Source organism: Syngnathoides biaculeatus, chromosome 17 (assembly GCF_019802595.1).
Source record: "Syngnathoides biaculeatus isolate LvHL_M chromosome 17, ASM1980259v1, whole genome shotgun sequence".
NCBI classification, from domain to species: domain Eukaryota; kingdom Metazoa; phylum Chordata; class Actinopteri; order Syngnathiformes; family Syngnathidae; genus Syngnathoides; species Syngnathoides biaculeatus.
The window spans coordinates 21,274,445-21,287,457 of record NC_084656.1 but is presented as its reverse complement, the minus strand read 5'-3'; the positions used below and the strand labels follow the sequence as shown (position 1 = coordinate 21,287,457).

General features: G+C 42.9%; 1 protein-coding gene across 2 annotated transcripts in view; it reads right to left on the bottom strand.

Moving 5' to 3' along the window:
* The window catches only part of fibcd1b (fibrinogen C domain containing 1b), a 103,409-nt gene extending 93,589 nt beyond the window's left edge, over window positions 1-9,820 (bottom strand). For both annotated transcript variants that reach the window (XM_061801763.1, XM_061801764.1), the window contains exons 1-2: window positions 9,596-9,820; window positions 8,018-8,267 (exon numbers count right to left, since the gene is read on the bottom strand). In XM_061801763.1, coding sequence (XP_061657747.1) covers window positions 8,018-8,065 — 48 coding nt within the window. In that variant the 5' untranslated portion in view covers window positions 8,066-8,267; window positions 9,596-9,820. The remainder of the gene's footprint in view (window positions 1-8,017; window positions 8,268-9,595) is intronic.
* Window positions 9,821-13,013: the final 3,193 nt, after the last annotated feature.

The window sequence follows — 13,013 nt, the reverse complement described above, 5'->3', positions numbered from 1 at the left end:
TAGATAGATAGATAGACAAACAGATAGACAGACAAACAGAATTGTAGACGCCGCCGTCGCGCCCGTCGGCGCTAATTGGAGCCGGCGGAAACAATTCAGAGGCCGTCATGGTCGGCCTTTTCGGCGTCTCTTCATTTGCATGGCAACAAAAAGGGGACGTGGACGTCTCCCCAACGCTGGATATTTGTTCGCAGGATCTTCGTGTTTGTTGATGAGCGAGATTCGGGGATGCGCGATTTCGGCGCCCGAGTGGGCCGCTGGCGGCTCGTGCGGCCTAACGCCATTGTTGTCGCTTGGATGGTGAATGGCGGTCGAAATCAAAGTTCTGTTCCGATTTTAGCATCAAGCGGGTAGGCCCACTTTTCCTGGTTTGGAAAACCACGGGCCACGTTGTACTTACGTTTTCCCCTCGGAGGGTCATCATGAGGATTAAACCATAAAAATACAGTATTTAATCACCTCATCATATTTGCACATTTACAAATCAGTTTTGGAACCAAAAATCAAGAGGTAATGGGGTTTTCCAACCGCTGTTCATGTTTGATCACACAAAAATGCTTGTAAAATGAGAATTTTAAATTTTGGTACTGATTTTCACAAGAATCATGGAAGTTAAACTAGATTTGCCTTAGTGGGCCACTTAAAATGATGTGGCGGGCCAGATCTGGCCCCCGGGCCTTGAGTTTGACACCTTTTTTTTAAACGCGTTTATCATATGCGTTTTATCTTATGTTCCTTTTCGTTATTTTTTGTAAATTATTTTGAGTACTTTTTTTTTTACTTTTTGGAAAAAAACTTTTTTTGTCTGGGTCATCTTTTGTCAGTTATTGAAATGTATTTATTTTAATCATTTATGACATCTTATTTAACTCATAATGTACATTTATATGTATATTTTTCCTTTTTTTATTATTGTCTGCCATGCAATTTATATTTATAATTTACTCTATTTTTAATTGGAGGATTTGATCCCAGCTCATTGTCATTTACATGATATATTTTTTTTCGTTTTGCTTCCTTTTTTCCCAGATTATTATTATTTTTTTATTATTTTGAGTACTTTTTCTTTTTTTTTACTATTTGGAAAAAAACTTTTTTTGTCTGCGTCATCTTTTGTCAGTTATTGAAATGTATTTATTTTAATCATTTATGACATCTTATTTAATTCAAAATGTATATTTATAATTTTTTTATTATTGTCCGCCATGCACTTTATATTTACAATTTACTTTATTTTTAATTGGAGGATTTGATCCCAGATCATTGTCATTTACATGATATATTTTTCTTCGTTTTGCTTCCTTTTTTTCAGATTATTATTATTTTTTATTATTTTGAGTACTTTTTTTTTTTTTTTACTATTTGGGAAAAAAACTTTTTTTGTCTGCGTCATCTTTTGTCAGTTATTGAAATGTATTCATTTTAATCATTTATGACATCTTATTTAATTCAAAATGTATATTTATAATTTTTTTATTATTGTCCGCCATGCAATTTATATTTACAATTTACTTTATTTTTAATTGGAGGATTTGATCCCAGCTCATTGTCATTTACATGATACATTTCTCTTCGTTTGCTTAGCTATTGCTTCCTCTTTTTTTTTTTTTTTCCAGATGATTATTATTTTTTTCCCTTGTATGTTTGTTGGTATTGTGCAACAAAATATTTCTATTCTCTCAAGCAGAAGTGATTGACAAGTAAATTATTAGCTGGGCACCGACTTTACGTGCTCTCCAGCGCTTGACAAATGTTTCGGGCATCCCGTCATCCGGCGAGGGCTTTAACGCAGACGCTTTCAATTTCCGCCATTTTTTTTCGGGGGGGGGGGGGGGGGTCGTTTTGAGTATCACATGCTGTAATTTGCGAGCCGAGTCAGCAAGTCGGGCGGATTTGATGCTCGCCTCGAGCGTCCCGGACGGTTTGCGGAGCTCGCCGGCTGACGGGCGTCGTAAGGAGCATAAATATAGAGAGCGACGGCCGGCGGCGGCGTTTTCACGCCGGCGACCCTGATTTTGCGCCGCGCGAAATCGGATGCGGAATCGACGCGCTTCAGACATTTTGCTAGCCACACCTGAACCGCCACCACGAGACCCTGTTGAAAATTTGGTGGTATTACGACAATGGTGGAAAGTACTTCAGTCGATTGTTCGGGGATCCGTTCTGTATTTGAGTACAAGTGCGCCTTATAATCCGGTGCGCTTTATAGATATGAAATAAAGTCTTACAATAGGCCATTTATTGAATATCGCCTTATAATGCGGAAACTACGCTACATACTATTCCACTTAGCCACAATTATGGAAAAAAAAAAGTAGTATTTTGGCATTTTTCTACGTGAACATAAAATTTCCCCAAGTTATCAAAATGAGCTTTGAAAATAACGTACACAGAAACATACACAAAGCCACACTCGCATCCCGCTTCTGACACCAATTTCCGTCACTACAATATTTCGTGTCACTATTGTACTTTGTGGCTTCTCCGCAACAGCAGACAGAAAAAGTAGAAATAAAGAAAATATCAAAATTGACTTTAGTTTGATTGTGATTTCCTTTTTCTTTACAATTTCACCAATTTTTCAAGACTTAAATTTTCAAACAGCTCTTTTTGACGTGCAATATAATAAGATAACAAATGAGCGACTATTTTTGCCGCAATAATACTGCTTAATCTGGAAAATCTACAGCAAGGGGCCCTTCCTGTTCTCTGGGGGACCTCGTGTGGCCCCAAGGTCCGCACTTTGAGAACCCCCGACCTTTTTGTGGTATTTATGTGTGTAATTTGTATGATCGATGATGATGCACCCCTTGAAATGTTTGTTTGTGGGGGTGTTATTGATTTCAAGGAGTTTTGGAAAAGTTGGGATTTGTTCGGAGTGCTTTCGGCTTTGCGCGTCCCAATGATCTTCGGGGCTAAGTTTTCGGGGGGGTTCACGCCCCCTGTTAGGGTCACCCATGACAGGTGAGGGACCAGACCGAGGATGGCATAAGACTCCTATGATGAAAAACATAAATGGGTGGAGGTTTCCCTTGCCCAGTTGCGGGTCAAGGGGGGGGGGGGGGCGCCCCTCTGGAACCGGGCCCTGAGGCAAGCCGAGCCGGCACCCGTGATCACGGTCCCAAAAGGGCAACGTGGGTCCCCCTTTCCCGTGGGCTCGCACGCAATGCGAACTGGGCGGTGGCCGAGGCTGGGACCTCGGCGATCGGATCCACCTCTCAAGCAGGGAAGGAGCCCGAGCCGGTGTGCGAGATCCAGAAGTTCCGACTAGATATTGTCAAGACTCGCCTCTGCACACCAGTTGGGGTCTGGTACCAGTCCTCTTGTGAAAGGTTGGACTCGCTACTTCACTGCAGTTGCCCACAGTGAGTGAGTACTCATTGCCCCCCCCCGGCTCAGAACCTGGACGTGGGGTTCACCACGGTGGACAAGAGGGTCGTCTCCCGCCGCCTTCAGGTGGTTTGGGTCCCGACTGTCACTTGCGCCAATGCACCATCCTGCTCGCCTTGGATTATTATTTTTTTTTTTCAAATGCATTATTATTTGAAACGAGAGCTCCCTGCTGAGCGCAGAGAGTCGCCGCGGAACAATGCCGAGACGACTTGAGCGCCGTCGTCCGGGAGCGAGCTACTTGAGAGCACAATGGGGGGGGGGGGGGGAATTCAACGTGAAATATGCACACATTAAAAAAAAAACAAAAAACGGACAGTAGGCCAAGTAAAAATGGAGGAGGAGAGACCGAGGGAGCGGCAGAAAACTATGTGGTTGGTCTTCGTGGCCTAATTGGTCAGCAAGTCTTCAGTGGGCTGCGTGGGATCGATTCCACTTGGGCGTGGAAATGGGAGTTCAGAACAATCAGAGTACCTAAGATTTGTATTTTCTGATTTTTTTCCACGTCAAATTTCTGGAGTTTGCAGTGGTCTGAAGGAATAAAATAAAAATTCCATTTGTGACTTTCGGCGTGATGTTTTCCCCCCGCGACCCGAGAGCGCAAATCCGAAAAGTCGCGCCGGCTGACGAGCCGCGTTTGCGTCTTTCCGTCTCAATTAGCGACGTTAGCTGACCCGGCAGACTTTCGAGTCTTAATTGGCGGGGGGCACCGGGGAGGGGGGGGGGGGGGGGGTCGACGGCGCACCTCCGGTGGCGAATCAAATATGCAGAGTCGGGATGGCGTCAAAACAAGAAGAGCGCCGGTGGCTCCGATGCGGTGAGATGTGCCCCCCGCCCCCCGGAAAAAAAAAAAAAAGAGCTTCCGTCGTACAGTTTATAGCAGAAGCGTGTGATGGGGAAACGGCCGACCCGGCGGCGTCCCCCCGAGGGAGCGTCGGGGTGTTGCGGGATGCATCCTCGCCTTTCATCCTCGCGCTCGCGCCACTCGGCGTATTAAAGCCTCATTTAGTCGCTCATCGTTGTTCCTCATCTCAATGGCGAGCTGCCTTTTTTTCCCCTTTTCTTTTTCCTTCCTTCGGTCCCGGACGGAATAAATGTTCCAGAAATCGCTTCTATTTAGAAAAGAAAATGCGTTAATTAAATCTTGAAAAATTCTAGCCGTTTTCCGCTTGGTAATATATATATATAATTTATTTATTTTAAAAATCTATTTAGACTTTTAGAATTATATATTTATATTATTTAGGTATTTTTAAAGACTTGTGCTCAGTAATAAAATTCAATATTTTGATTTTTCCTTTCATGAACAAGTATTTTAATAATAATAATCAAATGAACAAAAATGTTCCCTGTTCCTTCGTACTCAAAAATTTTTTTTGTTAAAAATCTATTTATACTTTTATAATTATATATTTATATTATTTAGGTATTTTTAAAGACTTGTGCTCAGTAATAAAATTCAATATTTAGATTTTTCCTTTCATGTACACAAGTATTTTAATAATAATAATCAAATGAACAAAAATGTTCCCTCTTCCTTCGTACTCAAATTTTTTTTTGTTAAAAATCGGAAGCTTCAAAAGAAAAAATACTTTTATTTTTATGTAACTACATTCATACCTTATTCCTTCCCTGAATAAATAACAGATATTATCCGTAATTTATGTGTATATAAAACTTTATTGTATATTGATATATATATATACAGGTCACCTTAATATACGAGTGACCTGATTTTTTTCTGCTTTGACTTGCGAGCAAATATTTCATATTCCAACGCGATATCGTGTCCAATTCTGCTCCCTTGACAATAGGCGACAGTTTGGTAGATAAAACTAGCGACAATTCTTTCCAATAGAGGCTTCAAACTGAACTTTTGTGTCAAAGTAAACATCAAACAAAGTGAATTAAACTATTTAAAACAAAAACAGCCTTGCCTGAGTAAAGTCTGCTGAGTTCGATGATGACCATCTCAAAGTGCCATAGACCGGCTAACGGATAGCACCTATGTGGCGGTATTTAAACAATTCAAGCAATGGTGCAGCAACACATGCAGCCAGATATATACAATACTCACAGGCATATATTATTTATAAAAAAAGAGTGCATCTTACTTCAATCTCTTATATTGCAGTAGTTGTGAAAGTCTTCTTCATACGTGGCGGCATGGTTGCACTATACTGACCCCCGGTGGCCAAGTCACGCACCCCAAAAGCTTTCTCAAAGAACGAATCGTGATGTGCACATTGCTGAATTCTTTTAACTCTCTTGAAAATAAAGTATAATATTATAGATTCCTCTCACAAAAATGTTGTTTTTGGGTGGCTCGAACAGATTCATGCAATCCATTCATTTCAACGAAGATTTTTACGTGCACCGTCATGGAACAATACATTCCACAAAAATGGCCAACACACAATACAATGTTCAAAATTTTAGCTGCAGTTCAACCAAGTTTGGGTTACATTGTAGCCATGGCAACGGGAACCTATTCCACAAAAATGGCCGACAAGCTGTTTTAAAAAAAAAAAAAAAAAGATCATTTGCCCTTCCAAAACACTCCGTCTGGGCATTTCTTGACATAATTGATGCTTCATTTTCTTTAGTTTTTGCAATAACAAAGCTCAATGAAAAGAGACTCCACAAAAATGGCTGATCTGCTCAATAAATGTGGCTTAAAAAATGCTTTTTTGGAAAAATTTTGACAATTTTCGGGTGCCAATTTTTGTTTTTAAGCAGCATCCAATATACTACAAAAATGGCCGACAAGTTGTTTTTTCCCCCCAAAAAATTGATCATTTGCCCTCCAAATCCTTCCGTCTGGCCATTTTTTGACATAGTTGATGCTTCATTTTCTTTACTTTTTGCAATAACAAAGCTCAAATGAAAACACATTCCACAAAAATGGCCGACCTGCTCAATAAATGTGCCCTAAAAACTGCTGTTTTTGCCATCATTTCTACAAAATTCGGGCACCAATTTTTGTTTTCAAGCAGCGTGCAATATGCTACAAAAATGGCCGACAAGTTGTTTTTCCCCCCCAAAAAATGATCATTTGCCCTCCAAAACGCTCTGTCTAGGCATTTTTTGACATAATTAATACTGCATTTTCTTTAGTTTTTGCAATAACAAAGCTCAATGAAAAGACACTCCACAAAAATGGCTGACATGCTGTGCTAAAAATAGAAATATACGTCGATGACGAGGCCCAAAATTACTAAATTTACTTCCGGGTAACTTCAAATTCTTTCAGGTTCTGCGTATATTTTAGGATGACATGACACGACTTTACATACGTACTTGTTTTGCATCTCAGAGCTGTTTCCCGAGTCAAACGGTGACAAATATGTTGTCATATTTCTTGTCCCGCTGAATTTAAACCCCCCCAAGGCGTGTACCATTCAGACGACGCTGGAAACGTCGCCGCGCTCATTTCCTGCTTGGCCATTGATCGACGTCTCCGGAGAAGCGTCTCGGTTACGCCGGACGTCAAACGTGACAAATCACCTCTTAAGTTCGGAGTCGATACGCATTGACGGGCGGCTCAGGATGCCCCCCCCCCTTTTTTTTTTTTTTTTTTAATTTTGACGAGGAGGCGGGCGGACGTCAGCGGGAAACTTGGCAGAATTTGCCAAAATTGCTCACAAAAAGTACAAGTGACAAATGAGTGAAGGGGGGGGGGTCGGTGCGAATGCCGACAGATGAGTCGAAAAATGCCTTTGACAAAAAAATGTAATTGAATCACACAGCAGTCGGTAATTACTGTGAACATGCGCCCCCTGGAGGCTGACAGCGGCACTGGAGTGACATCACAGCAACGTGATTGGACGTCACAAGGTAAGTGCTACGATCTGCGTGGAATTCGTTGCGGGAATTTTTCCCGACGGCGGGTGGAATATCGATCGGGGAGGGGGCGGGGATGAATAATTCTGTTGATTCTCTGCGTTTGCGGGGCTGGAATTATGAATTATCAGCATGTCCACAAATGACTCAGAGGCGGCGTCTTGTGCGGAGGATGATTAGAGCAATAAGCTCAAAAAATATATATTTTTTTTAACGGGTGTGGGGGGGGGGGGGTGCATCAGTGCCGTGAGATATGTGCGAGCCTGCGGTCCGAGCGTATGCCGATGATGACCTTGTGGAAAACTTCTAAGACCAATATCGGGTGCAGAAAAATACATACTTTGGAAAAAAAAAAAATTGAGGGGGGAAATGGCGCCCCCTGTTGTTTCAATGCGTCAAACGTGAAGCGTTAATCACTTAAAACTCCAAAGTCATGATGAGGGGAAAAAAAAAACCATCTACAATTGGTTTCACGTGAATAACTATATGTATATTTTATATATTATGTACAGCTTTCATATTTAATAGTTTGTGGGAGCTTAATTTTGTGTGTGTCCCCCCCCTTCCTAAATCCCCCGGAGCTCGTCGCCCGCAACGGGAGTTGTGGCGAGATGCTGACTGGGCACCTCAAAGCGCGGGTGCCATCACCCGGAGGAATATGACGGATGACGGATGAATATGGATACGGAGGGCGGCTGAAAATGACGTCCGCACTTTATTACCAGCGTCGCCCGCGCGCACACACACGCATAAATCTTTTTGATCCACATCCAGCCGGACGCACCTGGTTCTTGTGGCGGGTCCCGTCTTCGAGTTCTGAAGAGGTGTCCATGTTTCCCCCCACGTCGGCCGGTCAGCGTCCCGCGGAGAATGAGCGCATTACGTCCACGGAGGGGGGCGAAGGCATCCGAGCCGCGCGAGTCCCGCAGACGTCGCTTTTACTCCATTTGCGCGGAACTTCGTGCTCGCTCGGCTTCTGCCGCAAACGGTACCGCCTGCTGCTGGATCGGCGCGGTTATTCCGCAGGGAATGTTCTGAAAAAAAATATTTAAAAAAAAAAAAAAAGAAAAAAAAAAATCACAATTCCTTTTACACTTTAAAAAAAAAAAGTCATTTATTCCATGAAAAAATGAAAAAAGGAAACGCTTCGATCGCTTATGTTCCAGTCGGTCGGGGAAAAGCTCCTTCGCAACATCCACGCAGGATCTGGTTCCGAGCAGGACTGAGGGAGCGAGCTGCGCGCTACTGCGCTCCCTCTCTCGCCTGTCAATCAACGCCCCCCCCCCCCATCACCACCCGGCAACCCGCCCCCGTCCATGAGAACGACACCATTAGTATATAAAAATGCACAGCGCAGCGAGACCAAACGCGTATGAATGGGTCTCTCAACATGGCTGATCATAAGGATTATGATGATGATGATGATGATGATGAGCTGTCATCTTGCGTTACACATTTACGGAGATGCCCGATGGGGGGGGGGGGGGTGAGAGGGAGCGGGCTGCCTCTGGGACGTCACAACGAGCGTCCCGATGGATGGATAGAAGGTGGTCTTTAAAAAAAAAAGTCATTTATTCCATGAAAAAAAGAAAAAAGGAAACGCTTCGATCGCTTATGTTCCAGTCGGTCGGGGAAAAGCTCCTTCGCAACATCCACGCAGGATCTGGTTCCGAGCAGGACTGAGGGAGCGAGCTGCGCGCTACTGCGCTCCCTCTCTCGCCTGTCAATCAACGCCCCCCCCCCCCATCACCACCCGGCAACCCGCCCCCGTCCATGAGAACGACACCATTAGTATATAAAAATGCACAGCGCAGCGAGACCAAACGCGTATGAATGGGTCTCTCAACATGGCTGATCATAAGGATTATGATGATGATGATGATGATGATGAGCTGTCATCTTGCGTTACACATTTACGGAGATGCCCGATTGGGGGGGGGGGGGAGGTGAGAGGGAGCGGGCTGCCTCTGGGACGTCACAACGAGCGTCCCGATGGATGGATAGAAGGTGGTCTTTAAAAAAAATAATAATAATTGAAATTTTCAGTCGAGAACTGGTACAGTACACAGTAGGCGAAGGATGCTCGGAATTTGTATTTTTCCACTTACTGCATAATTTATGTGGTGTTTAAAAAAAGCGAATAATTTCAAAACATTTTAAATTAAAAAAAAAATCGACAGTACTTTTAAGAAAATGGATCAGGGAATTAAAAAAATAATTTTAGGTTTAAAAAAATAAAGGAGCCGACTTGCTGTCTTTTTTTTGTTTTCAATCATAATTAATAAATGCGTGTAAAAGCGGGGGTCATTTATTTAAATATTGTTCTTGGTATATTCCGTGTAAATGTCGACGATTTACTCACCAGATCCACGTGGAGATCCAGCGGAAGCGGGTTGACGGGTCCAATTTCTCATCTGCGAAAATATCGACTTCCGCATTAAATATGGGTCCTCTATGCCAGGTTTCCACGTACCTTCATTTATTATCGCCTTCTAAATGTTTAATATAAGATATAAGACATATTTTCACGCCGTCTTTTCGCGTTGCAGAATGTTTCGCTTGATCGACACTTCCGGCCAGTGACTTGTTTTGATGACGTAAGTGCACGAGCAATATCGTCAAGTTTAGTGGAGCAGCATACCATTAATATAACAATAACCAAATAAATGCCCCCCCCCCAAAAAAAAATATGTGACGCTCATATTCATTTTTATAACTGATATGAAACTGCCGATGATATTATCCTCTCTAAAATTCAAATGGTTGCAGGTTGTATAAAACACAATTAAGGGGTAGCTAAGGAAAACACCCCCCCGTGATTTGACCAAACATGGTACGAGCTTGGTCAGCTTTGGTTTAATTTTGAAATTTTTGTTCATACAAATAAAATAAAATATCAGCCTGAAAGGAATCATGAGAATGTTGCCGTATATCTATTTTTTTCTTCATTTCCTGGCATGAAAATTCACTCGACTGTTTTGAGTTTAGAACCAGGAAGTGACGTTTTTTGTAGCCAACTACAGCATCGGGATCGAGTGTCTTTATTTCTTGCACCTGCGAAAAATAAATCGATTTTTTTTTTCTGCATGTTAGCCAAAATGCAGGCTCGTTGTGATGCTGGATTTTCCTGAAACACTCGGGAGGATGCATTCACTCTTGACACGTTTCCAAAAGACCCGGTTCGTCGTGAAAAATGGATTGCACGTGTGAGTTCCAAATGACAGGTAGGCGTGTCTTCCGCTTTTCAAACTTAGATATATTTTTTTTTCTTTGGGGATGGGGAGACTGGTTTGTCTCACAGTTTATAGCATATGTTACGTGTGAATTTAGAATAAATTCAGGGGCGTCAGAAAAATCCGAAAATCGCTCTTATTCGTCTGCCATTGCAGTTCGGACTGCATGAGACGTCAGTGACAACATGGCCGCCACCGGGATGACGAGTTACACTTTCGCAACTTGGGGCTTTAACAAAACGCTCCCAGCTCGCTTTTTCTGACTCCTCTTGGCAAAGTGTTTAATATTATATGTAGTTTTGATAGCAATACCTATTTTTAAGTGTGTATTTTAGTGTTATTCATACAGTTGCATCGACGAAATGGTGACATCACCGAGCGTGGCATAATTTTTAGCGCAGACTGAATAAATTCGTGTTTACACGGCTTTGACTGATGATATGCTTTAAGCCTTGCACGTGTGATAGCACAGTGTCGGAAACCGGAGTGTGATTTTTACTCTGACTTTAATTGGCGACATAACTGTTGTCTAAATATATCATCGTAATTTCACAATGTCAGGACGGAAGTGGGTGTCCAATATCATACTAGCTTGATGTGATCAGCTGTACAGAAAAATGGATGGGTGGACCGGTCCACATTGTCTCACTATTCCCCACCCCCCAAAATATTCTGGTTCATGTTATCTTAAGTCCTTGATACTGTCAGTATAATAATATCCAGCTTTGTTCAGGAAATTCTGCCGTCTGCACAATAGTAACAAGAGTGCACAATATTTTCTCGAGTAGCTCGTTTTGTATTGATTACCTTTTGTGCCGCATGTCGTTCAGCATTATTGCGCTATTTTGGAGAGTGGTTATTGATTGCACTGAGGTGGAGGGGGGGGGTACTTTAGGGTTTTAAGGCTCGGGCACATCCTGGAATCGTTTTAAAAAAAAATAAGAACACAAAATTGTATGGACTGAGGTAAAAGAGGTAGTTAACGCTCCATTTCTTTGCGCGGCCGTGGGGGGTGGGGCGGTGACGGAAAAGCGCAAACCTTGCAGAAATGGCAGGCAAACCATGCAGATGCTCAATTTGCCGTGGTGCGATCCGGGGGGAGTGGGGGTAAGGGGAATTATTATTAAAAAGAAAAAATAATAGGAATGACTTGACAAGCGGGGAACGGGTGCTTCTTTTGCAGCTTGTCGGGCTACCGGCGACGGTCTCGCACGTGCGCCCACTTCTGGTGTGGTCTCGGAAAGTCCAGTCTAAAAAAGTTTATTTTTTTAAAGGAGGGGACGGACAGTCCCCGAGGACGAGCAGTCGGTTTATCTCTGCGATTGCAGCCGGCTCTCGGCGACGTGGCCTCTTCTCCCTCTCAAGATTTGGATTGCGTCAAGCAAGGCGAGCTAGCTCGCCTTTCTTCAAAATGCCAGGGTGGTTGGTCATTTGCAAAAACAACAACAAAAACAAACAAACACACAGTCGCATCGCCAAAAATTTTTAGAAACACAAACAGAAGGGTCCAATAACGGACCAGTAAAAGGGCTTTTTCCCTCGACGTATTGAGAGAGAAAATGTATTTTCTACCACAAATAACCGAGCAATATGGTGAAACCAGTATCAATCATTTAACACGGGCTAAAACGTGGTCAAGCGAGATGATGGCGTTGCGTAGGACGTAGCCAAAATTCTTTCAAATGAAAAAGATAGCGCAATCCAGAGTTAATCCTTCGATGCTATTTGAAACGAGTTCTAAAGAGATCATGGCGTCACGTGCATGACAACAAGGGAAAATGGCACAGGACACCGACGTACAAAACCTTGTCCCGACCGTGACGCATCATGGTATGGGTGTGCTTTTCGCCTTCGGGGCCTGGACAGCGTGCAGTCCTCAATGGGAAAAATGATTTCAGAAGTTCAAGACATTTTGCAGGCAAACTTGCGGCCGTCTTTCCAACCGTTGAAGCTGAAATGAGGATGAGCGGTGCAACAGGACAAGGATCCAAAACATGGAATAGACTAGAACACAGTAGAAAACCTTGTCCCGACCGTGACGCATCATGGTATGGGTGTGCTTTTCGCCTTCGGGGCCTGGACAGCGTGCAGTCCTCAATGGGAAAAATGATTTCAGAAGTTCAAGACATTTTGCAGGCAAACTTGCGGCCGTCTTTCCAACCGTTGAAGCTGAAATGAGGATGAGCGGTGCAACAGGACAAGGATCCAAAACATGGAATAGACTAGAACACAGTAGAAAACGCAGTCGAGACGCTGTGGGGCGGGCCTCCAGAAATCTTTTCAAACTAGCTAGCCGAGGAATCTTGCGGCTCCATTTTTGTCAAGATTGTCAAATGATTTTTAAATCCAAGGGTTCACTTTACCCTTTCCTCCCTGTCCTGTGAACATTATTTAGAATAAAAAAAAAAAAAAAACAAACACGTTTGTGCGGTTTTAGTTTAATCGGACTCTGTTTTATCCCTTTGATTCAAAAGATGATCAGACGACATTTTATTTTACGTACCTACACACATATATTTTCCTGCCACTGGAATTATTTTCATGAGA